General features: G+C 53.7%; 1 protein-coding gene across 1 annotated transcript; it reads right to left on the bottom strand.

The window, feature by feature from the left end:
• Positions 1–1,847: 1,847 nt before the first annotated feature.
• PAX8 (paired box 8) lies at positions 1,848–27,413 on the bottom strand. Its single transcript, XM_036091626.2, has 10 exons — positions 27,127–27,413; positions 24,992–25,189; positions 23,500–23,588; positions 23,104–23,229; positions 22,666–22,841; positions 18,427–18,550; positions 17,746–17,952; positions 10,938–11,039; positions 4,405–4,491; positions 1,848–3,071 (listed from the first exon to the last, which is right to left on the bottom strand). The coding sequence occupies exons 1-10, from the start codon at positions 27,411–27,413 to the stop codon at positions 2,995–2,997; spliced, it is 1,473 nt and encodes a 490-aa protein (XP_035947519.2). The 3' UTR covers positions 1,848–2,994.
• Positions 27,414–27,517: the final 104 nt, after the last annotated feature.

Below are 27,517 nucleotides of genomic sequence, written 5' to 3' on the forward strand. Positions count from 1 at the left end.
ATGAGGGAGCAGGGGCAGGGAGAGCTGCCTGGAAAGCCGAGGAGGCCTCCGCACATGGGCTGTGACCAGTTGCTAGGCAGGGTGGGTGAGGCTGGGCCCTCTGTGCCTTGGGAATGCTCAGGCCCAGGCTTCATCCCCAGTTCTCCTCCGCACACACTCTACTCCCACAGGCCTTCACAGAAACCTTGCTACATGGTAAGCCGACCCCTATGTCCGCCCCCCCCCCAGTCCTCCTCATACTCCTTTACCAAGCCCTGCCTGTGCCGCCCCAACTTCTCTCAACAGCGTCCCCAATGCTGGGGCACCTCAAATCATTGCTTTCCCCCAATACATAGATGACTGTATTTTCCAAAGGGGTACCATGGTTTGACCATGGATCGAATGTCTGGATAGGTACCGGCCAGGACACACTGCCCTTGGCCCACACCACACACTCACCAACCCCTTCTTTAGGCAGAGTGCCCTGCACTGCTCAGCCCACCTCAGAGAAAGGAAGGGGAGTTCTGAACCAGGGTCACCCCCGGCAAAAGCACAGCCCAAGTCCCTTTGCCATTTGGGGTTTGGAGAAGGCCTGCCAGGGGCACCAAGTGTTCCAGAAAGGGTTTTGGCTGCAAATGCAAAATCGCTCTGCAGGTTCCTTGGGGCACCATGCATCTCAAAGTGATCTTAGATGAGGGGGTTCATTGTTCCTCAGAACCAGGTGGGAGGCTCTTTTAGGGCACTCAGGGACCCAGAGGTTCGAGATGATGAGGAGCCTCAGATATGAAGGGATTCAGTCCTGCTGCCATGCTTGTAGCTAGAGGGACGTGCTGTTACTGGAAAATGAGCCTCGACTCGGGTCCCCTCAGAAGAGATGAGACCGGTTTTCTCTGTGGGACGATCCCATGGCTCTATTCTCACGCCATCCTTGGTGAGCATCCCTGGCCTCTCTTTAGGGAGGACCAGGGGGGTAAGAGCCCTATGTCTCCTCCTTAGACCTCCTAGTCTTGGAGTCCCTGGTAGGTGAGGAACTCTCTTCCTCTGACTCAAACTCAGTTGTCTGCCCTGCTGTCAGCATTCACCTGGGCGCCTTGCCCCCCCTTGTTCCAGCTGCACCCCATACGGAGAGGGTACCCACAGGCCAACCACCCTGGTGGGGGCAGAGCCCTTGCGGCCACCATTTTACGTTGACCCTTGTTCTCCAACTTTTCTTAGACAGGGATCGTCTGAAGTCCCCGCAGCCTCCCTCAGCCCTTCCTGGCCCTGCACACCCAGGGCCTCCCCACTGCTCAGTCTTTCCAAGAGGATTTGATTGAACCCACCACTTCCCACCTTGGGCAAGTTATTTCATTTTGTCTGAGCCTCAGTTTCCTCAAATTGTCAAATGGGACTAATCCCAACTTATTTACGTGAGGCCCTTCGCATGGAGCCTGGCATACAGCATTGCCCGGAGAACATCTTCTCCCCCCATCCCCTCCTGCTACAAGGAGCACGGGAGCCGTTATGCGGGCTCCAGTATATCGTGTTCCCAGAACCTTCACCAATCCTCCCTGCTGATTCTCTGGCTTCCTGTGAATAACAAGAGCAACTACTTGGGAGTCTACGATTGGCCCGGCACCGTGCCATGTGCTCATTTTATCCTGCGTTCACTCACAGTGGAAATCAAAGCTGAGGATAAGTGGCTGCCCGGCGTGAAACATCTAGCAACAGAGGGAGAGGGAGAACGCAGTCAGGACTCCCGGGCATCAGACGGTCCTTCAACTCCCACCCCCCCGCCCCCAGAATGAGCTCATGGTCCACGGGGCTCTGAGGTTCTCTGGAGAAAGCCCAGACCCAGGCTGCTTCCTTCCCCAGCCAACCCCAAAGCCTGAGACGAAGAGTAATGGTTTATTGAGTTATGTGGTAATGGTGGCTTGTCTTTAAAAAAAAAAAAAAGAAAAGCATCAAGGAGAGAAGCCCAACATGGCAGGGAGACAATTCACTGAGAGGCCAAAGTCTGGGGGTGGAAAGAGGGAAGCTTGACCCAAAGAGAGCTCCATTTACAGTATTTACAGTCAGGCTTTGGGGGGCAAGGGCTGCGGGGGGCCAGAGAGGGCACCTCCATGCTGGCTTCGGGGGGTCGCCATGGGGCCTCTTGAGTAGCTGTGGGCTGGGGCTGCAGGCGGCGTACCTGGCATGGCAGGGGCTGTCGGGGGAGGGAAGCCGGTCCCCAGCAATTCTGCCTTGCTCTGCCCCGGGCAGGGCTGCAGCTCACTCCCCAGGAGCCGCGGGGTGGGTGGGTGGGGGGGCCCTTGGAATGTCTGTCTCCAGCTGGAATGGGCTGGTCTGGCTGCGAGGGAATGATCCACCGGAGGAGAACCTGGGGTGGGCTCACACATTCTCAGCAGCAGGCAACAGGAAGGCCCCGGGGACCATCAGGTGGAGCTTCGGGCTTCAACTCGATCCAGCCCTCAGTCCTGGCCAAGAGGGAGGTGCAGAAATGCCAAGCAAACTGAGTGGAGAAGGTGGACAGCTGGAGCCTCAGCCGTGGGGCAGGCGGGAGGTGACTCTCAGCGGGGCGGCGAGGGAGAGCCTGGGCGCCCAGCTGCGGTGTGGGGGCCGGGCAGAAGTGCGCACAGCCCGCGCCTGCGAGAGCATGTCGATTGGTGGAGCCACGGGGGCCTCTGTGTGGCCCGAAGCCCATCGTGGGCCCATGCGCCATCCCTCTCGAGCTCTTCGGCTGCTCCCTCTTCTCTCCATATTTCTCCTCCAATTGTGTCTCTTTTGGAACGGGACAGTTCTCTCTCCCTGGGACTCCTGCCCCTCATTAAGGAGTCTTAGAGGACAGTTTGGCCTTCTCCAAAGTCATCCTGTCTTTCATGGTTCATTAAATCAACCACACAGGGAGTGCGCCGCAATGCTGGACTTGTGGTTATTTTTCATGTAATAAATAAAGATTCCTTTGTGTGACTCTCTGGGGCCTGTCCCAGGCCAAGTCCTTCTGGTGCTCAGTTGCTCCCACTGTCCCCATAGCAACTACAGATGGTCAAAGGCCGTGGCGGTGGTGGGTGGCGCACTTGGCCTTGATGTGGAACTGTAATAATATGGGGAACCTGGACATGTTAAAAAAAAAAAAAATAACAACAACACTGCTGGTCAAAAAGGGGAAATTGCACCATAGCCTCTCCTGCATCTGCTAACCTTGAAGACAACACAAGTTAATCATCTACCCCTCCGGCCTATCTGATCATCAAAGATTAACTCCTCTCTGGCCCTATTTCCTCCTTCTCTGGCCTCACCTTTGGGTTTCTGGCCAGAATGAGAACTATGGCTCCTTGCCCCTGCTCCCATGATTGCTTTGACCTTCAACACCCTCGTTTCAGGGAGAGGGCAATTGAAAGCAGTTACATCTGGAACCCTGAAGAACCAAGCACACTAGGGGATCCCTAGGGCCTTCCCCAACCTTACCCAAACAGCGCGAGGTCAGAGAATCTTCTCCTTAGGGCCCAGAAGGACTAGAATGCTGACTGGCCAAGGGGAATGTGCATTTGAGGGCCTCCATGGGGAGGCTCTGTCCACCTGCAGGATGGGCAGCCCAGGCAAGCTTGCAGGGAGGTGCCCTGCCCCTGGCCCAGCTCGGCACCCTCATCCTTTCTGGTGAAATTGAACAGAAAGGTGGCTTGGAGTTGAATCCATCTGGCAAAGAGAGCCCCGGTGAGCCACCCTCCCGGTCATTGTTGGAATGCCAGGAGGTAATGGGGGGGGGAGGGCTTAGGAAATGGATGGTCTTGCCAGGACTGTGATGGTGCCCACGGGGTGGGCCACACTTGCTTCACCGCTTCTCTTGGGCTCAGGTTTGCTCTGAGGCTCTCAAGGTCATCGCTCAGGGAGACTCTTGCGGACTTCCTCAAGTTCCCCATTTATGGGGCTTGGTTTCCTAAAAAGCTTCTCTACCCAGCCCATGGCCCAGGGCAAGAGAGGGGTGAAGAGTAGCCCGCAGCTCACTCTCTGGACCTCCCCCCGAAGGGTGTCCACATCTCAAGCCAAATACTGGGAACTTCAGCAAAGGATCCCCATGTAAGGGTTTTGGTGCCAAGTAATGAGCCCCAGTGCGCCGCTGAGATGGTTAATGTGCACGACAGGATGGCCTCATTTGCCCAAGGCCTGAGCCCCAAATCTTACACAAAACAGATTTCCGACACATGGCCTCAGGCAGTAGGAGGGAGAATGACTCGGAGAAGTCTCCCGGCTTGTGTGCTCTCCCTGCGAACAGCCAGGGGCTCAGCCTTCCCTCCCCGTGCTTGGCCCGCCAAGAACACCTGTCTCCCCAAGCCCTCCGTCTAACCTGGGCCTCCCGGCTGCCTTTCCGGCGGACTTTTGGCCCAGCCTTGTACCCCAACCCTGCCCCACGCAGCAGAGGGCCTGGGTGGCCCCGAGGGGACTTACTCAGCAAGCCAGAGTTGGGGAAGCGCCAGGCCTCGCCGTAGGAGGAGTAGGGGGTGTGGCCGTAGGCATTGCCGGAGTACTCACTTCCTGTTGGAGGCACACAGGTGAGAGGCCTGTGAGGTGGACACACCAATGTAGGCCTGGGGGTGGGGGAGAAGGGTCTGCAGGGCTGGCACTGGGTGAGCTCTGGGGGACAGGGGGAGCCAGGGCGAGCCGGGGCAGGGACAAGGTGAGCTCAGAGGCCCCGCAACCCACCCTTTGGGGGCCCCTCAGTCTGCATCATTTCGGACAGGGCCCTTTATTGCCAGGTACCTGAGGCACTGCCCTGACGAGCTCAGTCCTCCCAGCTACCCCAGGAGGGAGATGGTATTATAAGGCCCACTTTCCAGGTAAGGAAGCTAAGGCTTGGAGATCTGCAGAAGCTCATGTGGCCAAAGGGTTGGGTGGTGTTTGGAAGGTGCGCTGTGATTCCACGGCCCAGGTTCTAGCCACTTTTCCTGCGGCCCGGACCTTCGACAGAAGGCCGTTCCAGGAGGGGCCGAAGGGAGTGAGAGGGGTCAGAAACAGCCATAGAAAGAATCAGGTTGTATAGGCTTTTTAGCATCCCTAGGTCTGAGTTTGTGAGGGACGGGGGGAGGCTGAGGCGGTGGCAGGGAAGGGAGGGGGTGCTGAGTGAGGATTAGGGGAAGGAGCAGAGGGAGGAGCCCTGCAGGGCACCAACCTCTTTGGGGAATCTGTCCTGGGACTTGCTCTGAGGATGTCCGCGTCCCATATTCCAAGTCTGCCACTTGAAGCAAACTCAGTGCATGAATCGAAACAAAGTAAATCAGATCACTTCCTTCAGTGAGGGGATTCTTCGCTTTACCAAAGGAATGGTTTACCAAAGAAATCACATAAGGTTTCCCTTAAACAAGAGCAACGAACCCAAGGAGCCCACTCCGTTACCATCGGTACTCGGTACTCGGTAGGGAGCTTAAAGTCTGCAAAACACTTTTCCACACGCTCGGCCCTTTTATCCTCGCGAGCATCCTACGAAGCACCCATTAATACCGCCAATTTATAGGAGAGGAAGTTGGAGTGCAGCGGGATTAAGCAGTTTGCCTCAAATCACAGCGTTGGTAAATGGCAGAGCAGAACTTGACCTTAGGGCTCTTAACTCTGAATTCCAGATAATCCCTTTATGTGCTTTGGAGCCGATTCCCTCTACAAAGCCAGGTCCCTGCCGACCGGGCCATCGCCCCTATGTCCGCGCTGCCTTTCAAAACCTCATCTGCTGTTGGGAGCTAAGTGCCTTCTGTGGCTCCCTGTCTCTTTGACAGACTCTGGAAGGGAAGCTTGAAACTGCCTGGCTCTCGAGCTGGCCTGCCTGGAGTCAAATCTGTGCTCCCCACTTCCCAGCTGTATACCCTTGGACCAGTCACTTCACCTCTTGGAGCCTTGATTTCCTCATCTGTAAAATGGGGTGAATTACTGTCCTTATCTCATGGGGTTTAGGGAGGATTAAATTAGATAATATCCACTGAATGGTGAGTCCCACACTTGGTATATAAGACACACTCAGGAAATGCTAGCTTTTATTATTTTCCCATTAAGCAGGTGCTAGAATAAAGTTCAACAGAGGATCACAAATGAAGAAACTGCTCCCCAGCGAGGGAAAGACATTTACCCCAGGTCCCGTGTTCAGTTAGAGCCTACGCTAGAACCGTGGCCCCCTCGCTCCTATTCCAGGGCTCTTCCTTGTATCCCACAATGCTAAATGTTCCCCACTTACTGCTGGTGTACCCCAGAACTGCCTGGTTTCAGAGCACCCTAGGGGGAAGCCAGGGCCCCCGTGCCTTTCCTTCCACCCGGTGCCAAACACCGCTGGCTCGGAAGCATGAGGAAGAGAGGTGGAAAGTACACAATGCCTCCTCTCTCGTTTTGTCACTTACTCATGCATTTCACCCACTCACACACTTACTCCCTTATTGAACACACATTCACCAAGTACCTATGTGCTTCAGTCACACGGAAGCTGGCGTAGGGCTTGGGGCTCAGGAGGCGACACACACCTTGCTGCGCGCAGCATCTCCCCACCACCACATCTGTCCACCTGCCCGCAGCCGCGTGGATAAAATGTCCCTGCACCCACAAAAGGCCAACCCATCCTCTTTGCTCCGCATCCCACCCCACTCACCTCTCCAAGGTCTTGGCCCCTACAGTCTATCCCTTCTTTTTCGATCTCTCCCTTCCTAATTTACCACTGCCTGCAGCCAGCAAACATGTTCTGCCATCTCTTTTCCAAATTTTTCTGCCCCACCTCCGGCTACCAGCCCCTTTCTGCTTCCTGGTCTCTGCCCTCACCTCCTCATTCCCGTCCAATCAGGCCAGTGCAGAGCCCCTGAAATCCCACAGCTTCCACCCTGATCATTCCAATGGTCACTTCTATGCCCACTCCCACCCACCTCCCCCAACCTCCTAGCCGACTGTGATTCAGGTCATCGCTCCTTCTAATGTCTTTGGGTTTCGTGATGCCTTTGCTGCCAGATCCACTGTCCTCTCCCACTCACTCTCTTTGCTGGTTTCTTCTCTGCTCGAGCTCTAAATGCCCAAGGCTTGGTTTGTGAGCCTTCTGTGACTTTCCATCTACATTCTCTTTCTAGATCTTGTCTAATCCCTTGGCATTAAATAACAGCTCAGTACAATGGCTGAAATTTATGCCCTAGCCAGAATTCTTTCCTGACTTCAGACATATATCATGTGCCTACTGACTTATTAAACTGGGTATTTGGAGGTGTCTCAATCCTCTTATGGCCAACAGAACTCTTGATTTCCACCCGCCACATGCTCTACCTCTCCCTCTCCTGGTCTCCCACATTTTTACTTGCGACCACCACCAGTCATGCATTTTCCCAAGCCCCAAGCCTAGGAGTCATCCTCGTAGCCTCTGTTTTGGAAGCCCTACAGCCAAGTCACCAGTAAGTATTGTTGGCTGTACCACTAACATATCCTCAGTGTCTCTTTTCTCCTCCCTCACTTCCAACCCCCCAGCTCAAGCCACCGTCATGTCTTTTGTTTTGTTTTTGAAGATTTTATTTAATTATTTGAGAGAGAGAGCACAAGCCTGGGCAGAGGGAGAGGGAGAGGGAGAAGCAGCTTCCCCGCTGAGCAGGGAGCCCAATGTGGGACTCGATCCCAGGACCCTGGGATCATGATCTGAGCCGAAGGCAGATGCTTAACCGACTGAGCCACCCAGGCGCCCCCACCGTCATGTCTTGAATGAATTATTGCAATTGTCCCTCCCCTAATTGGTCTTTGTGTTTCCGCTTTTGACTATCTACTATCTGTTTTCCCAGCAGCCTGAGTAGTCTTAAAATTTGACCCAGCCACTCCCCAAATCCCCTCATTTTGTAGTGCTTTCTCCATTCACTTGTTGTTCTTAGATATACTCACCCCCTTTTTATCTGTGATCATGCTAAATTAGTTCCTGCCTTGGGGCCTTTGCACTTGCTGTTCTTTTTGGCTGGGGATGGTCTGCTCCAGTTTATCACTTGGCTGACCACTTTGAACACCTTCTCAGAGAGGTCTCCCCTCTTCACCAATCTAAAGTAGTTATCTCCTCTCCCTGTGGCTCTTTATGACATCATTCTACTTTATTATCTTCACGGCACTTATCACTATCTGAAATTATCTTGTTTGTTCATTCGTTGACTTGTTTACTGTACTTTCTTCTCTACCATTAGGTTGTAAGCTCCATGAATAGAGGGACCTGCCTTATTTACTGCTATATCCCCCAGCATCCTATACTATAGATATTCAACCAGTATTTGTTAAGTGAAAAAGTGGTGAATGGATGGAAGGATGCAAGAATGGTTGAAAGGCTGGAAATGGAGGATGGAGGATGGGAAGATGGATAGATGAAGGGATGGATGTATGGAAGGATATATGGATGGATGGATGGATGGATGGATGGATAGATGGGTGGGTGGATGGGTGGATAGAAGGACGGATAGGTCAATGAAAAGATGGATGTAAGAAAGGATGGATAGATGAATGGATAGAAGGAACGACGGATGGAAGGAAAGAAGAATGGAAAGATGATGGAAGGATGGATGAATGGGTAAGAAGGTGCATGGATGAATGGATAATGGGTATAAAGATACATGGGTGGAAAGCTTAGATGGATGGACGGATCCATCTATCTGGAGTTACCAGTTCAGCTCTAGAACTGGTGTGAGGGTCATCAACTCTGTTAATGAGGCAAGAACAACAATAACAACAACCACGAGAAGGCAAAACAGAAGATGAGTGGATAAGAGAAGTCTGTCCTGGTCCTGTTCTTGTGTCGCTTTCTTATAGTTTGTGTTGTTATTTCTGGTATTGTGGGAGGCAGTGCGGTGTAGTAAAAAGAGCCCTAGATTTGAAATCAGAAGACCTGTGTTTGAACAACTCAGCCACGTAGTATGGTTCATTAAGACCCTGAGCACACTAAGCTTGTTTCCTTATCTATATTAAACTAGAATAATACCAGCCTTCTAGTCCTATGGTGAAGATTAAACAAGAAAGTTGTATCTGTGAATGACCAGGCACACCCAAGTGCACAATAGATGATCTTTGCCTTCCTCCCACAAACGACCGAAGACTGTCATTGGCATGCCTTTGCACTAAGCAAGTGTTCCGCACCTACCACACAGTAGGTGCTCAGCGAAGGTTTATTAATTTTAACGGAAGGAATCTCCGCTCGGCCTACTGGAAGATTGTGGCTACTGGTAAGAGACGGACAAATCATATTTTATGGAAAAAAAATTCCTTAAGAATTCATTTGTACCATAGAGTTCCTAGGACCCAGATGATGCATTTAAATAGTATTGCATTTTCTGAAAACTGGTTTACATATAACTTATTGGGGAGCCCGTGCACTGTGCAAGGCAAGGCCCACCCCTCTTGCAATTCACTGGTCGTTGATGCTGTACTTGTGCTATTTTTTTTTTGTTTTCCACCACACTCACTCAGGATGAGATCTTTCTGGAAACACCTGGGGATCTTTGATGAGAGGCCCAAACCTTCCAGCTACCTCCCAGGTCAGACTCCAGGCCCCAGGACCCCCTTGCCCTGGGCTTGGCCCCGGGGGAATGATTCATAATTAAGAGAAAAAAGCCCTGTGCTTTCTGTTTCCTCCTCCTCCTCTGAGCAGGCGGCCAGGGAAGGTGGAGAGGTTGGAAGGGGGATGGGGGGAGCCGACTGGAGCCTGGGATTTTGATTGAGAGGCCCCATTATCCACACTCTTAAAAAAATAACTGAATCTTTTCCTTTTTTATCTTGACCAATCTCATTTCACGCTCCAGAAGAGGAAGGGAGGGAGGGAGGGAGTCCAGGGCCAGGAGGGAGAGAGGAGTCGGTATTCTGTATTTTCAACGCTGCATTAAGCACATCGCCACGGTAACCAGGCGGCAACAAGTGCTAGCTCAGCAGGTTCCCAGGGAGTGCAGATCCTCCTTCCCTCCCTCCTGTCTCCCTCCTCCCTCCCCTCCCTCTGCCCAGGAGAGACCAGCCCACCTGCCTCAGCAAGGGGGGGTGGGGGGCAGAGTGGGTGGCTGTTGAAGAATAACCCTGGCCAGGGAGGGAGGGAAGCAGGCCTGGGTGGATGCGCTAAGTCTCTGGGGTCAGAGCCACTGAGGCTGGCATGGGCGTCCCAGATGCCCTGATTCAGAGCCCGTTCCAGAAGCTCCGGGTCCTAGGGCCTCTTGGGGCAGTAGAAATGGCTCAATTCTGCCCTCTCCACCCTTGGGTCCTTCCTCTATGGTCCTTGAAAGAGTGAGTGCGTCTCGCCCAAAGAAACTCCCCTTGTCCTCCTCCCTTGCCTAGACCTTGACATCCTGGGTCACTGCTGGGCAATGATCACGCCGGTAGATAAAGAAACCCAAAGGACTGGAAGATAGGAATCCAGGACAGTCCCACTGATGGTGGAGAAATCCTCCCAGCTCATCTCCCTGTAGTACCTTTGGAGTCCCTAGAACGTGAGTCCCACCCGCGCAGGGTTGAGTGAGGGTGGGGTATAAAGGAAGGTATATGTCAACCATCTTTATCACCATCATCACCAACCCCATTCGTACTCAGATTTTGTAGAAAGGGCATACAGGTTCATCAGAGGGAAGTGACTGGGAGACCATGGGTGGCTCAAGCGCCAGGTTGGTGTTTAGCTCACACGGTTCTGCGGACCCCTAGAGCACTCTCCATCAAGGCTGACTGAGTCAATGGAAGAAGTGGCAGAGCTTGGATTTGAACACTGGTCTGTCTCAGCCCTGCCCATTTCATCACGGGGAGTCTGGGAGCATGTGGGAAGAAGGAGGCTGAGCCGGGGGAGAGTTAAGGAGCTGGGACTGCAGTGACATCTTGGCTCGAGGCATTTACAAGATGTGCCCTTTGGTGGCTCCTTTGATGCCCTTTGGGAAGTCTGTGCAGGGGACACACCCTACCTCTGGTCCCCTTTTGCTCCACGTTTGGCCAACACTTCCTGGTTGTAGGATTCCCCTCCTGCCCAGCCCCCTCCTTACCTGCCACCATGCCTGCGATGGCAGAAGAGGCATAGCTGCCCTGCCCGCTGGTGGGGATGTGGGGCGGGTATCCGGGCAGCGTGGGTCCCACCATCTCTCTCCCTGGAAAAATACAGCAAGCAATCGCTAGTTAGGCCATCGGGGGCTCCTGCACTTCCTGTCTTGCTTCCCTGAGGCTCAGCAAGTCTTTTCCTCATGCCATGGCCCCTGTCTCCAAAGCCATTCTCCACACCCAAGTCCCCCTCATCCCTCCTCTGAGTTCAAGCTCCCCCCTTGGTCCGGCCTTCCGCAGGACGCAGGCTCCACCATGCAGGGAGCACTGGCTAGTGCAGTCCCGTATTGTGGCCCGTCCTCCAGTGATTTCACTTGCGTGACTCTTAATTCACCCATAAAAATGTCATGGTCTTGGAGGGAGGCGGGGGCTAGGTCTTCTGGGTCTTTGTTATCCCCCCAGCGTCCAGCACAGCAGGGGGGTGCCGCTGCCCTAAGTAATACACTAGAGGCCACTGGACTTGGACCTCATGCTCTTTCAGCCCCAGCTCTGAGGATCAAGAACGAGGCCCTACAAGGGATGGCACAGGTGTGGCCTTTGGGCCACTACCATTGACCACCCTTTTTTGGACCTGTGGCAGACATTGCTAATCCATCACTGTACTGTTTTCCAGTGGGCCAGAGAGGGTGTTACTTCTTCTCAACCCGGCCTTCCACGTGGGTACACCCTATCAGAGCTGTAAAGGACACAAAACCTATGGGCGATCCCTGACCTAGAAAGGAGATGTGAGCTGAGAGATATTTAGTGTTTATAAGTGAATATGAACCACACATCTGTCAACCCCATTCCTGAGGGAAAAAACAAAACAAATCAAAACAAAACACATTTTCTGCAAAACAGACACCCATCTCTCTCTTAATAATTTGAGGGTAATGCCTTTGCCTTGGTGGCACTGAGGTAGCTCTGGAGAGACCTGATTTCCCCGGCCCCACCTCTTCCTTACACCTGGAAGTCGGGCCTTCCCATTTTGGAGGCCCCATCTGACTGGGTGAGTTTCTTCCACAGCCGCCATGTCCTGCAGGCCCAGATCAGACTCTCCCTCACCCAAGGATTCTTGGCAATACATCCTGGTTTGGCCACCTCTGTCCAGGTTATGACCACCGTCCCAGCATATTTATTAATAATGTCCATTTCACTCTCAAATGCCCCAGTGTGAACAATGAATTATTTGGTCATCCCAGTTCTTGGTGATGTTTACAGGGTTTCTCAACTTCAGCGCTATTGACATTTGGGCCCAGACAATTCTTTGTGTGGGGGCCATCCCGTGCCCTGCAGGACATTCAGCAGCATCCCTGGTATCTACTCACTAGATGTCACAACAGTTCCCACCCAGTGTGACAACCCTAAATATCTCCAAATATTGCCATATGTCCCCAGGGGGTAAAATCACCCTGGGTTGAGAACCACTATGTTTGCTTATGACCATTTCTCCTCAAATACCTCTGCCTCTTCCACCCTGGGGACAGCTTCCTCTCCCAGGACGTACATGGACTCCCTGTGAGCCTGTCAATCAACCTGCCAAGATCATCCTCTCTACATCCCTGCTTGTCCAACTTTTCTCCCTGAGGTCCCCCCGCCCAGGTCCCCCATGCTTCAAACTCTTCAGGGGGTGGCCAGGAATGATGAGAGGGAAGGTACGGCCCATGGAACCTTATAAGTTGTCAATACGCATCGGAGTGACTAATTCTTATCTCGATTTCTAGAGATTCCCTGAAGACGATTTGTGCATTCAGTAAAGATTTATTGAGTAAGTATGATGTCCTAGGCACTTTTCTGAGTACTAGGGATACAGCAGTGGGTAAGAATGCTAAATTAGCAAGGCCAGCCATTGAATCAAGATGGGGCATGAGTTGGGATGAGTATGTGGAACCAAGCCTAGGGCTTAGCAAACAAGACCAGGCCTTCTGGGCTTCTGCCCTTTCTCTGGAGGGAAGGGTCTAGGAACCAGAGGACCTCAGCCCTTAGTCTGCTTCTACAGCTAATTTTCTAAGTGCCCTTAGATCAGCCACCTATGTGCCCAAGCTTGTTTCTTCATGTGCAAAATGGGAGAAAAATAGTAAGAGTAGCCTTATGCAACTTATTACTACTGCTATGGTGTTACCAGCATAATTCAGAGCCAGGGTTTCATGCTACAGGTGGACGTTGATCAGTGCAATGAACACCTTCTATAAATTGTTCCATGTCATGGGAACCATTATAGAATAAATCCTATTTGAATGAGCCATCAGTGTTCATTATTTAAAACTATGTGAATGTTTTCATAAAAATAAACACCACCTCTTAATTTGTTTGACTTCTGGTACAATGTGCGGCTATGGTTGGTGCTGGACCAAACAGGGTGGAATCTACCAGAATTCTACAGGTGGGTTCAGTTCACTTGACCCAGGGTCCGAACAAATGAGGAATTGGAAACCCAGGTGAGGCAAGGAAATTTTAGTATATTTAGAAGTAGAGGGAGGAATATGCAGGAGATAGACCAAGGTAAAATCTGATCTTTCTTCAAAGAAGAGTGCAATACAGTCAGCTATCAGACTCAGCCCCCTCGGCCCTCAGATGAAGCACCTGGCCAGGTACTGGAGCCTATGAGAGCAAGGGGTGACAGAAGCCTATGAGGGGCAGCAGGGGTACAAAGGGTGGACAGCTGCATGCATAGGAGAGTGATGGAGGAGATTGGTGGCTAATTCAGGCCTGAAGCCTTCTTTCTTTCCTCTTTCTGCTTCCTCTGAGAGAGAGAGAGAGAAGAGAGCTCTAGATCCAAGCCAGGCTGTGGCTGAGTGCCAAACTATTTAATTGCTCTGAATCACATCTTCCTGTCTGTCTCACGAAGAGCTAGGTTAAATTAGAGATTGCAAATTAGGTTCAGCTTACCACTTAATTCTTTCATAGGGGCTCCTGGTACACTGTGTGGAGCAGGATTCTGAGGCTGCACCTGGGTCTACCATGACTGGGGCTGGAGGTGAGGAGGTTAAGTCTTGGCTCTCAGGCCACCTCTTTGCTGGTGCTGGCCTAGGTACTCTCCAGGGCTCCTGTGGGCCCACATTCCTCTTTCTCCCACCCTCATCTATCCCTTTCCATCACCTGACCCTACTGCTTCTTGAGCTCTGCAGCTCAGTGGCCGAGCACCGGGGCACGTGCTCCCCTGATGCCACAGTTTAATTTAGTCACAGTTGCCCTGTTGGACCCCATCCCATGGAACTAGCCCCTGGACTGCTCTTAGAAATAAATTCATCAGCCTCATTCCCTTAAATTCTGAGATTTTAATCTTCATCTCTCCTTGGTCATCAAGTTTTCTCCCAGTGAGGCAGAGGTTTCTGAATCAAACGCCGGAGCACACCCCAAAGGTTTCCATGAAACTTGGCCCTCCTGGAAAGCCTAGGAAGACTTCCTACAGGATGGCTCGCACCCAGGCTGAGGCACCTTAAACTCCCCTGTCAATCCCTCAAAACTCTGCTTCGGTTCCTTAAATAAGTGGTTTCTTCCAAAAAGCCGAGAACCTTGCGACCTTCTCAGAAATGAAACCACAGAAGCCATGAGGTAGATGTGCTCCAACGTGGCCTAACCGTGACCTTTAACTGACTTACTTATTTTTAAGGCTCTTCATCATGAGTTTCTTTGATTTGTAACTCCTCAAATATACTTTGATTTGTATATTTTAAGGCTCTTCATCATGAGTTTCTTTGACTTGTAACTCCTCAAATATACAAGCACTCAAATATACTTCCAACTTGGCCCTATTTTTCAGAAGGTGATGTAGACACAGATCCATGTTGGCTGGCTTTGAAGGGGTTCTACAAGAAAACACGAGCGCCCCAGAAATATTGATAAATGTTCTAAATATTGGTAGCATTCCTCGGAGGAACTCAGAAGGTAGAGGTGATGTCAAGCAATTTTATTTGCCCACTTTGATGCCTGCCCTCTATGTGACCCCTTTTCAATTCCTTATCTTGTTCTGATAGCAAAGAAAATTTATAGCAATCCAGAAATCTCTTTGGCAGGACTAAATATAATTTCGCACAAAAGAATGGAGGCGGGTAACGGACTCTTTGATGATAAAAACAAACTCAGAGCTTTCTGATCAGCTGAGCCGGAATCAGTCCCAGAACAGCCAGGACAGGGACGGCCTCAATATCACTTACAAGTGTGCTGGGACCCAGACTGGGGCATCTGAAGGGAAACAGCAGGAATATTAGGGGCAATCCTATTGTTCCCCAAACTCTGATGCTTCATTTTTGGCTGATTAGGGAGAAGCTGAGACCCAGAAAGACAGTCACCCTGGAAATTGCACTATCAGAGCCCCTGGGCAAGGAGAGGAAGTGACCCCAGGGGGAGATGGTGACGCAGCAGGGAGGGTCTTAGGAAGCCCCTCAGAGGAGGCGAGCCAGGAGGGCCAAGCTGAATCTGGAATGAAAACTCACCTGGTCCTGCCTCCTTCTCTTGTCGCAGCACTACCTCAGAATAATGTAGTCTTAGCTACCTTCTCTCTCTTCCAAGTTCACCTCTTCCTCCCTTGGATCGATTTCTAGCCCCCTAGACTCTTGAGATCCTTCCTCCCAACCTTCCTTCTCCCTGGATCTCCTCCCAGCCCGCTCACCATGGCTCAGCCACATGGTAGGCATTTAGGTCCGTTCTTGACCAGAGGCTGCAGGTGGATAGTCTTCAAGGAGCTCCAGGTCTACACCCTGGGCTCTGCATGGACACCAGCCATCGGGTACCTTGTGCTGGAGCCACAGAGCTGGCCCAGCTCTGTGAACTGCAGCCCTGACTTGCTTCCTGCTCTTGGCAACCTGCCTGGACCCAGTCCCTCCAAGTCTGGGCATCTCTTGCTTTTCTCAGAGCCCCGGCCTCAGGTGCCCCATCTTCAGCCCCTGGGCTGGGCCTTGCAGCCCCCCACTGGCTTTCACAGGGGCCACACTCTGCATCCTGGCATCTGTTGCAGCTTCCTTACCCCATGAGGGTAAGTATACCTCATACCACTATCCAAGACCGCTTGCCACGGCCATCTGCCCTTCCCTCTCCACTCCACAGGGCCTGCCAAGTCTCTGGGCAACTCACACAGTAACCGAAGTACTGCTCCCCATCATCACAAGCTTTGCCCACACCTCACCCCTTGCCTGCCTTATTGTAGCCCTCCTGGTCGGGGCCTGCCATTCACACCAAGCAGGCAGCCTCACCCAGTGATTGGGCCTCTCCACCCCGCAGTGGATTTGAATCCCTTTACTCCCTGGCTCCCCTCCCCCCCACCATCCCATTTTCTCTGGCTGACATCATTCCACTCAGCTCGCAGATTTTTCTCCTTTAATCACTTTGGTCAAAACAAATGACCCATCTCTGCTGACTTCACCCGCTTTTGAAATTTTGAACTCTGAGTCAACATTAGCTTCCTTGCTCCACACCCCGAAAAACACTGCCTCTCTGCCCACACGCTGGACTTCCTTTGTTAACCCTTTACCTCTGTGCCCACCTCTTCCAAGAGGACCTCCCACATTAGATGTGGGGATGCACAGAGAATAAAAATCCCAGGTGCCTGCCAGTCAGAAAATGTAGAGTCAGTTATAAGACAGGGTCTGTGAACTTGAATAAGACAACCCTGCGGTCCCTCTGAGCAGGTAGAGGTCTTGTTCTTCTGGTTTGGTGGTTTTCAAGTCCAAGGGCTTTTAGGGGGCAGAGTCCCTACTTCAAACAGAGTAGCTCTTCATTTGTCTGGTCTGGATACCTGGCTTCTATAAAAGCTGTCATTTCAAGAGAGTGTTTTGAGGCCCAGCAAGTTGAAAACCACTGGTCCAGAAGGGCTGGCTCACTTCTGGCTTCCTCCATGGGTTTTAGTTCAATGCCTTGGGCCCACATCTAAAATAGTCCCATTTCTGAAGAAGCCCGTCAGGTATCTGAAGACGATTATGGGTCTCTGCTCCCTTTGCTCACTCCACTTCAGGCCTTCTGCCCAAGCCAGACACCCTGACTCTTTCGGCTGCTGCCCAGGCCCTGGCTGGATGGGCTGATGTCCTTCTGCCAGGGACATCCAGTTTGATTTGTAACTCGGGGTGCACGCAGGCTGAGCCTTCACTCTGCCAGACACCACATGCCTATTCAGGGACCTTGACCAGGCCCTTCTCCTTCCCGGGGCTGTTTCCCATCAGTATAAGGAGAGATTTGCTCTAGATGCTCCTGAGTGCTTCCAGCTTTAAATGTTTTGAGGCCAAGGAGGTTCCTGATGGGAGGTCCCCTTGTTCTCCCATCTCTCCAGTTGGTGAGTTACTCTGCTTCACTGTTTTCCAAGGGTGACCCTGTTAAGCTGGGTACAAGGAGAGCTACACGATGGAGACCCAATGGGGACGGACCCTGTTTTCTTTAGAAATTTGACCCAGAAATTGGCTACAAAAGCCAATGACTTTTTGCCCTCCAAAGTTCTTTTTTATTTCTCACCCAGACCAAGGGCTCACTGCTTTATACTGCCCAGCTCCTGACCTCAAGGTCCCTGCTGGTCCATGGGGCTTTGGGGCAAGGTTCCAGAAATCAGCCAGGCACCCCTCTTCCTGGCATCCCCACAGTGCCTGCCCCTCCCACGGCCTGACTTTGCCCGCACGGAGCACCACATCTCGGCACGTCCAAAAGTTGCAGGAAGATTGAGGGAATAGAGTGATGGTGGACAGGACTGAGGGCCAGAGAGGGGGCTGGTCCCCAAAGCAGGGGGCTGGTGGCCGGCCCTGAGGACCCCCCTCCCGCCCCCCGCGAGAGCTGCCCGGGACCTCCCTGTCATACCTGAGAGGAGCGCCTGGCCCGTGAACTGCCCGTACACGGAGGCAGCATGGGGAAAGGCATTGAAGGGCGGGACCGAGGCACCGGCTGGGACCCCGGAGCCGACTTGCTGCAGATCCAAAAAGGCGGAGCTAGATAAAGAGGAAGGGGTGGAGCTAGAACTGGACACCTCGGGGGTTTCCTGCTTTATGGCGAAGGGTGAATGAGGATCTGCCGGAGGGAGGGAGACAACAAGGAGAGAGGGGTGTGAGATGATGGGGTGGGCACATGCACGAACCCAGCCATGAGATGTGGGGGTGGGGGGGGTGCGGGCGGGGCGCTGGGGCAGGCGGCTCCTCTCTGAATCTGGGGGCGGCGGGAGGGGCTGCGCGGGGTCCTCAGGGTGAGTGAGGGAGGGGGAGAGAGAAGCTCTGCCTCCCTGCTGTGCCTCTGCGCGCGCGGAAGGACAGTGTGTGCCCCCCTCCCCTCCCCCGCGGCGGTGGGGGAGCGAGGAGGCGCCGAGAAGGCCCTGGGCTACTACAAGGCGGGACCCTCTGGACCTACCTGGAGGCCCAACCGGCACAGCCCACCTCTCCTCTGCAGGCCCCGGGCCCTAGCGCCCTCCTCCTCAGGGCCAGCCACGCCCTGCCTTCCAGCCCCTCTGCAGCTGGGGCCACGCGGCCCAGGACATTTCAGGCATCGTACCTGCCACCACTGGGTAGGTCTGGTGAGTCGAGAGGTTGCGCCCCAAGGGTGTGTTGGAAGGGGTCAGGGTGGCCTTGCCGTCGTCCAGGGCGGCGCTGTTGAGCAAGGGCAGCGGGTAGAGGCCCTGGGGAACAAAAGAGAAGTCAGCGCACAGAGGCCCCTGGCAGCAGGCCTCACTAGGGACCCTGAGACCTAATCTCCGCAGAAATGCTCCCTTCTTCACTGTCCCCTTCTTTCCACTCATGCTGGACTCCACTTAGTCTGTTTAATGGGTTCTTATGTTTCTTATTCTCCGACTCCACTCGCAGCCCCATCCCTGGCTCACAGCTTCCCCTCCTGCAGCCCTGGGATTCGAAGCTGGCTGGTGGCCTGAGGGCTTGGCTGCTTGGCCGCCTCCTTCCTTGTCTCCCCACACGGTCTGGACCCACAGGGCGCGGGGCCGGAGCAGTCCGCCTGTGGCGCGGTTCTAAGTGCTTCACTCGATTCATTAATTTATTCCTCTCCAGATAGGAAGCACAGCCACAGGGAGGCCACGAAACCCGGCATGTTCCCCTATGGGGCAGAGCCAGGATTGAAACCCAAGGGGTCCGGCTGTCATGTCCATGCTCCCAAATGCTGCGCTAAACTGGATGACGTCATGACCATGTCTGTTTGCAAAGAGCTCACATGAGAGCTTTGCCCATGTTACCCTGTCCACTGACCGCCAACAGCCCTGTGACGTGCGCAAGCGATGTTGTGTCTGTTTTATAATATGTGGAGAGCCTGAAGCCCAGAGAGGCAAGTCCCCAGGCAAGAATGACACAGGTACTAAACCACCCCAGGTGCTCTTTCCTTCAGGGAAGCGGCAGACGTGCCCCGCCCCTCCCTGCACCGGAACAGGGGGCTGTCTTCTTTCTCTCCTCTATATCCAAGTCAATATAAATTCGCTGCTTCCGCTGGAAGGTGATCCTTGGGGTTAATTTCGTTAAGGAAAAAAAAAAACTCGATCAAGTACCTGCGGGGTTTTCTTTCTCCCTTGTTCAGTTACGGGCAAGCGTGCACTACCCCTCCCCGTGACTCCCTCCCTCGAGGGGACAAGACAGCACACGCAAGCACACACCTGTCCCCCACGAGTGCGTCACACACGTCACAAATACACTCTGTGTGCAACAGTAAAATCAAGGAATGCTCCGCGGTTACATAACAGCTCCACTAAAGGCAGTCACTTCCAAGGATTTCCGTGGAGCCGGGTTCTCCAAGGGGCCCGGGCGCTTTCTGGTTGCCTGCCAGGCACTTTTGGAAGCTGCAGGCAATTCTAGAGGCCACCAGGGCATCATTATCGTGTAGCCGAGATTACTGACTAATGGTGCTCTGGTTCCATGCATTCCGAGGGGGGCTTGCTTTAAGGCAGGGTGGAGCTGCTTAGAGCCAGGCTTAATGAAATTGAGCAAAATACCTAATTTCTAGAGAGTGTAAGAGAAGTTTAAAATGCCTTATGGATGTGTTGATTTGATAACAAATACCTACTCAAAATCCCATAGCTTTCCCAAATCCAGATAATTCAGTGGGGAAAAAAAAAAAAAATCCCCCAATCCTCCCAAAGTCCCCAGTCATCCCAGTGATGGCTGGATTTCTTCCTGGGATTGAACTTGAATTGGGGTGCAGAGTGGCATAATGCTCTAGCACGAGGGCCAGTTTGAGGCCTGGGTCTGCAGTGACCAGCCACGTAGCTGTGGGCTCCTCGACCCCTCTGAGCCATGACTTTCTCATCTTTATAACAGGGAGAATAGAATCTGCGTCACCAGGCTGATGTAAGGATTACATGAGATTTTTTTATACATACATTCAGTGCTTAGCACAGAATGCCCAATATGTTGCTCTAATAGGTATTATTATTTGTGAATTCTGTGAAGAGTCATATGCTGCAAAATTCTCAGTCTGTGTCATAATATTCACATTCTGCTGATCTGTTCTTGTTGCACTTGTAAAATAGAGGACAAAGAACCTCACTGTGACTCCTAGCTATGCCTGGTGGTGAAATAGCAACCAGGAGTGAGGCCACATGGCGTTTCCGTTGAATGCTTTCCCCCTTGTTGATCTTACAGGAAAGATGATTGTGCCGTCCCCCAATCCTGAGGTCGGGTGTGCGGACCTGTGCTTCTCTCTCTCGGCTCCCCAGGCCAGAGGGCCTTCCTGGGCCCAGGCGAGAGCACACAGTGTCCTTCGACAGCACAGTCCGAGTCACCAAGGGCAGGAAAGGCAGGGGCTCAGACCCAAGGAGCCCTCGGCACAGGCTGGATGCTCCCTGCCCCTCACCACCCAGCCGGGTGAATGAATGAGCAAGTAGAAGACTGACTGCGGGAGGAATGAATCATGGATGGACACTGCTGAGCCTCAGCTTCCTTATCTACAGGACGAGAGGTTGGAGCAGTTCCATGGTTTTCAAACTCTGTTTCTCCAGCCTTCGAGTAAGAACTGACATAGAAGCATCGTATCTAAAAACAGGGTGCCAGTGGGCCAGTCTGAATGAAACCAGGGCCGGCAGACCTGAGCTCCACAACCGTTCGCTCCCCCAGGCTCTGTCTACCTTCCCTGGCCCTGGGTTATCGAAACACAAATGCAAAGACTGGTCTCCATGGTCCCCAAGGTCCCTGTGGCTCTAAGACTCTCTAAGACCACGGTTCCCATGCGCGTGGGCCAGCTTGGTGCTGGTCTCGGTCTCCCTGTCATCAGGCAGGGCCCGCTGGGGGCTCAGCCATGGAGCCAGGAGGTGGCCCTGGGACCCAGCGGGTGCTCAGCATCTCAGCAGCAGGGTTTCTGCAGGATGGCGGGGGCTTGCACACAGAGTGGGCTCCCTGTGAGCGAGCCCACAGCTGCGGCCCCACTTCCCTCCGGGAGCCATGTGCTGCCTCTCAGATGAGCACCCCGGGCCTCTCCCCAGGTCTGCTGACGGCCAGCTTTCTCTGCACCCCCTCGTGGTGGCCGTGGCCCAGGCTGATAAAATCGCTGACGCAGATTGCCTGCCCAGCTGCGGAGCTGGCGTGGGCCCAGCAGCCCAGACGGTGCCTGGCGACAGTTCAGCTGCTTACTGGCATCGTCCACATTGTCCTGCTCAGACTTTCAAGGCGTAAGGCTTGCCTCACTCCTGGATCAAATGACAGCGTGAGCAAAGTGGGGTGAGCAGAGCCACCCTAAGGGAATTCCTCAGCTGGGATGGGGGGTGGAAGCCACGGCTACTGGGGACAGATGCGTGTGAACGGAGGGAACAACGGTCCTGGAAGTTCTGTCAGAGTTGTGGAGTCTCTGCTGGGCTCGGTGGGGGGAGACCAGTGACATCTCTGTTAGCTTTTCCCAGAAGCTGACCCACTGTAAACCATTTCACCCATCCTGAGCACTAGAAATAAAAAGTCCCCTGTAACTTGCAATTTATTGTTCTGGATTTCTCAGCTCACTCACCAATACACCTTTACTGAGTATCTATTCTAAGAGGGGCACCTTGTTGGTGCCAGAGATAAAAAAAAAAAAAAAGATGCTTCAAGATGCTGCCCTGCCTTATGAAACCCACTGCCTACACCCCTGCCCATGGACAATTAGAGTACGCCGTGAGAAGTTACTGGAGTGGCGTGTTGGACGGGCAGAAGCACAGACGAGGGAGAGATGAAGCATGTCTGAGGGGCAGGGCATGATTCATGGGTAAGTGATGCTTGAGCTGAGTCATAATGGCCAAGCGGTACTTTTCCAGGCAGAAAGGTGGAAGGCAAGGTGCTCTGCGGGGCGGGCATGCAGTGTGCCAGTGCAGAGGGGTGTGAACGAGCATGACGTGCTCGCGAGCGTGAGTAATGCAGATCAGTGGTGTGCAGATGTGAGCAGCCAGAGGTAGGCTGGAGGTGCTGGTCGAGGTCATGGTGTAAGGTTTTGAGCAGCCGCTTCAGAGCTGTGGGACCTGACGCTGCGGTCTGGGAAAGCCCCAGAGGACAGAGGGATGGCACGGCCTGGGTGTGGTGCTCTTCCAGAAAGGGCGGAGCTCAGAGGCTAAGGGTGACAGAAGGCAAGAGGGCTGGGGAGAGGAGGAAGGTGCCCGCATCTGGTAAAAGAAAGTCTGTGTCAACTTGGAGCTGCATGCAGCATGCACCCTGAGCCCAGTGGCACAGCTTCTAGTTGCTTTGGTGGTAAGACTGCAGGCTGAATAGGAGTTTTCCAGAGACTGTGCTTTGCTGGGCCCCTGCCCACCACTGCTCCAGGGCTCACCTGGCTGCTCACCTGCTCGCCTTTGGTGTGGCTGGGGGAGGCGTAGGCCTCCGGGTAGTGCTGCCTCTCGAATGGGCACTCGAGCGGCTCAAGGTGGTGCTGGCTGAAGGCGTCCGTGCGCAGGTGCTTGCGGGGCCCGCTGCTGCTGCCCTGGGAGTCGATACTCAGCCGGCAGCTGTCCTGGTCACCTGGCATCCCCAGGCAGGGAGAAAGCTTTCAGGGGACCCAGCTACCCATGCCCCAGGCCAGAGTGGAGGGGCAGACTCGGGCTGCAGAGGGACGGGAAGGATCCGGCTCCGGGCCGGGCGACTGTGGCCAGCTTAGGGCAGGCCATGTGCTGTAGGCGGGAGTCGCCGGCACCTGCAAAGTCCGGAGCCACCAGTCTCCTTGGAGCCTGAGCAGACTGCCCTCCTGCACCCCCAACCTGCCCTCTGGTTCCCCAACACTCACTGTCGTCCATTTTCCTCTTGCTGTCGCTGCCAGGCTGAGCGATCCCCAGGAGCCCGTTGATGGAGTAGGTGGAGCCCAGAGAGTCTGACTGGGGTGACTCTGGGGGCGTTACGGCTGAGCTGGGGACTGCAGTGGGATGAGAGGGAGAGGGTCAGCATGTGCAGGGGACACCCCTCAGAGCCCACTGGCAGGAGGGTATCTTGGAGTCGAGGCTGCCTGAAGTGTCGCCACCCCTAAGTATGTCAGTGCATCTTTCCTGGGACCCAGTGAGGCTTTGTCCCTGCAAAAGGACTCAGTCCACGCCGGGGGTGTGTCTGTGTGGGTGTGTGTGTGACTACGGGTTTGCAGGTGGGTGTGCGTGTGCGACGTTGAGCATGCCAGCACATCAGCACTCACTCAGCGTATGTCCTGGGCTCAGGGACTTGGTGGCCACGCAGCTGTCCATGGGGAGGTTGAACGGTTGCTGCACTTTGGTCCGGATGATTCTGTAAGGAAGATGAGAAGGGCTGTTAGAGAGAAGAGGAGGAAATAGGACTCACGCGGCCCCGGATCCTGTGCCTTTTTGAGAGCTCACTTGGGTATCTTAGAGGCACCTCGACTACAACCTGTCTAAAATCAAACCCCTGACCTCACTCCTCACACCTGGTCCTTCCCAGTGTTCTGTTTCGTGATCAGTTCCACTGGTCACTCAAGGTGGAAATATAGGTGGAGCTTTACATCTGCCTCCCCCCTCCTCTATCAAAGCCATCATAAGGTTCTGTGGGTTTGACCTTGTAAATCTCTCCAGCATCGACTCCTCTCTGCATGTCACTGTCAGCAACATAATGCAGGCCACCACCAGCTCTCTCCACCCCCCCCCCCCCCCCCCCCCGGGATCACTCACTGGCCCACCCCTATCTGCTCTTGACCCTTTCTAATCTATTCTCCCTATTGTAATCAGAGTGGACTTTTTGAAATGCAAGTCAGCCTCCTGCTTACAGTCTGCCAAGTTTCTTATAGGTCACAGGCAAGAATATGTGACATGGCCACCAGCCTCTAAAGGGCAGTTTTTGCTGACATTTCCACCTCACCTACCTCGTGCTCCCCTTCTATCTGCTGGCTTTCTTTCAGCTTCTTGTCTAAGATCTGTGAGCCACAGGGCCTTTGCATATGCTGTCTCCAAGCTCCTTTGGCTCCCCTTTTCACCTAGTTAACTCTTATTCATTGTTTCTTACTCAGGGACATCTTTTCATTCCTTCCTAAACCAAGCACCCTATGCTAACTCACATACCTCATGTCCCTCTCCTTAGGAGGACTTAGAGCTGCATTTTTACAATTGTGTATGTAGGCACTTGATTAGTACTTGATTAGTGTCTATCTTCTCACTAGACTATAAGCTCCACAAGGACAAGGATTGTGTGTTCCCAGGGCCTAGCACATTATGAGTGAATTACGTATATAGGAATGAATGAGTGAGTAAATGATTGATTGAGGCTGTGAGTGAATAATTGAAAGACCAAACAATTGAGTGAATGCTTGAATGAGGGCCAGGTTAGGGGTCATGTGGCCCAGGAAAAGGTCACTTTGAGATTCTTTTATTGAATGAAAGAGGATATAGCGTGTGAGGAAGGAAACTGGCAAAGTACAACCCGGGGTCGGGTGGGGTGGGGTGGGGTGGGGTGGGGTGGGGTGGGGTGGGGGCGGGAGTGTCGCAGAGCAGTGGGGAGGTGTGATACCTGCCCCACGGCGCCTGGGGTGCTTCCTGCTTAATTCTTCAGCAGGAGGCCCCTTCCTAGGTTCTGTTCCACCCAAGCCAGGCCCTTCTTTGGGTCTCCGTCATGGTTCCCCCAAAGCCCAGGTGCCCTGCCCCCCACGCCCCCCCCAACCCTGGCTGCTGAGTCCCTCTCACCTGTTGATGGAGCTGACACTGGGCACAGTGTCATTGTCACAGACACCCTCCGCCAGGAGCCGGTCTCGGATCTCCCAGGCAAACATGGTGGGGTTCTGCCGCTTATAGTCTCCAATCTTCTCCACCACCTTGGGGGTGGCCACCTTGGGCTTGGAGCCCCCTATCACTCCAGGCCGGATGCTGCCGGTCTCGTAGTACCTACTCCAATAGAGAACCCCAAAGAATTACCCAATAAGCAGGTGGGGTCTTCGGGCAGGGACTTAGCCAGAGACTCTTGTTCCTCTCTAAGGCTTCAGGGGGTAAAATGCACCCCCAGGGCTGGCCTCAGACACTTGATGTTCTTGGCACTGTCTGTTTCCCTTGCATGAGTACGTTTACGCTGCTGACAAACCAGAGCCCTCTGCTAAAGACTTCACCCTGGACACCTGGCTTCTCTCTCTTTCCCTCCTGCCAGTCTCCTGCATCTGAGCTCCTGCCAGAGCCACCTTCGGCACAAGAGCGATTTCCCTTCTTAGAAAGGAGGTTTTGCTGCACATGCTCCGTGCGTACATATAGGTTCACAGTGGTGGGTTTCTCTACGCCGCTTTCTGGGGTTAAAGCTTGACTCACCGTTCTTGGCCATCCTGGCTTTCCCCCTCCCCAGGAAGCTAGTTTGGATGGTTGGGCCCTCTGCTCTGTCTTACTGGTTCACCTTTGCTCCCCTACCTTCTCCCCCAGCCACCACCTCCCAGCTGGCCACTGGTTTTCTACCAGATTACATGGTTCAGGTGGAAGCTATTCTTCCTGGACTCTGGAATGCCAGCCTGGCCTGGATCCCTGGCCATGTCCGACCCCTTAAGCCAAGCCTGCTGTCCCAAGCTATCCACTTTTCCTCTCCCCCGAGCCCCCAGCCAGCTGCTTTGGTAGATCCGTGACTTATGTCAGGATAGCTTTCCCCTCTTTGTGGTGGAAACTCTCTGGTCTCCTCTACCACAGAATAAAGTCTGGTTCTTTAAAACTCTGCTTGTCTGTCATAGCCATCCCAGGCTCAGCTCTCGGGGACACTGCAGCCCATCTTGGGAGCCTCTCTCCTGACCCGAACCAGGGAGTGCCCTTGCCATTGGCAACTTTAGTCAGGAAGCCAGGACTCTCCGCAGTTCAGCTACAGTCAGGTCCCTTTGCCTCTTTAAACCAGAACTCCTGCTGAACCCACCTGTGAGCTGGGTGAGGGAGACAGGTGCACTGAGCCGACGCCAAGCCCCCAGTCCCCCAGGGCAGGGGCATTTGGAGAGTCGCTCTCCAGACTGTGCTGTGTCAGCCCAGACGCAGGGCTTTGCTGCTCCTGGTCCTTCCTGAACCTTTGGGTCAGTGGTCCTCAACTCTGGCTACAGAAAATTGAATCCCTTGAAGGAGCCTTAACATTATACAAAAACTTGGGCCCGTTCTCCTAAAGTTCTGCTTTAGTGGGTGTGGGCTGGGGCCTAGACATAATTTTTTTTTTTAAATTAAGTTTCCCTAAGTGACTCTAATGTGCAGCCAGGGTGATGAACCACTGCTCTGGAGTGAGTGTTCATGACTGGTACATGGTCATCTCCTAAAAATCACAGCACCCAGGCCTGGCTCCCGGAGGGGATGCTGTGATTTATATGTAGGTCTGGACCAGGCCTTAAGGATCTACATCTCATCAAGGAACCCTGGTGCTTCCGTGGCAGGTGCTCTGGGAATTAATTTTGAGAAGCACACTCAGACATCCCTCATGCGGGGGGTTAGACTGCAGGAGTCACCTCTGATCTTGTGTCCCCTTCCTAGTGGCTCCATTTCCCTTGGTCTCAGCCAGGGTGGAGGTGGGGTGCTTTGGGGAGGATTCTCCTGCTTTAGGAGTAGAGAAGCCCCTAAAAACGAGAGATGGGGCAAAGGAGAAAAGCGAGAAGGAGAAATGAAAGGAAGGAGAAATGGACAAAGAAGGAAGCAATGACAGGAAAATAACAGAAGAGCAGTGGGCGGGGAGGCCCGGAAGCACCACGGGGGCAGGGCGGGGGGACAGAAGCTGGACATCTGAAAGACCGAGTGCCCCGGGGGCAGGGGCGTGGCTGCCAGGTGGGCCGCTCCAGGCAAGCCCTGCAGGGAAGGTGGCACGTGGTGAATTTCGTGCTTACCTGCCAAGGATCTTGCTGACACAGCCATGGCTGACTCGGAGCTGGCGGGAGATGTCACAGGGCCGCACGCCCTGGTGGGCCAGGTCCACGATGCGTTGACGCACCACTTCAGGCAGGGGTCTGCCGTTCACAAAGGCCCCTCCCAGCTGGTTCAGCCCTCCGTGGCCTAAGAAGACAGTAGTCCCAGGAACAGCTATCAGGGCCGGGCAGGGCAGGGGGGTGGGAATTAGCCCTTGAGTGTGGGTGCAGTGTGCATGCGCGACGGTGTGCGTGTGAACTCTCACCATCGTGCCCTCTGGTGCTCCTGCTGATGGACCGCCTCCTCTCCCCCATTGCAGAGGAAGGCTAGCTCCCGTTGGGGAGGGTCACATATGATGCTGGAGGGACACAT

The sequence above is a fragment of the Halichoerus grypus genome, chromosome 10 (genome assembly GCF_964656455.1).
Source record: "Halichoerus grypus chromosome 10, mHalGry1.hap1.1, whole genome shotgun sequence".
Classification (NCBI taxonomy): domain Eukaryota; kingdom Metazoa; phylum Chordata; class Mammalia; order Carnivora; family Phocidae; genus Halichoerus; species Halichoerus grypus.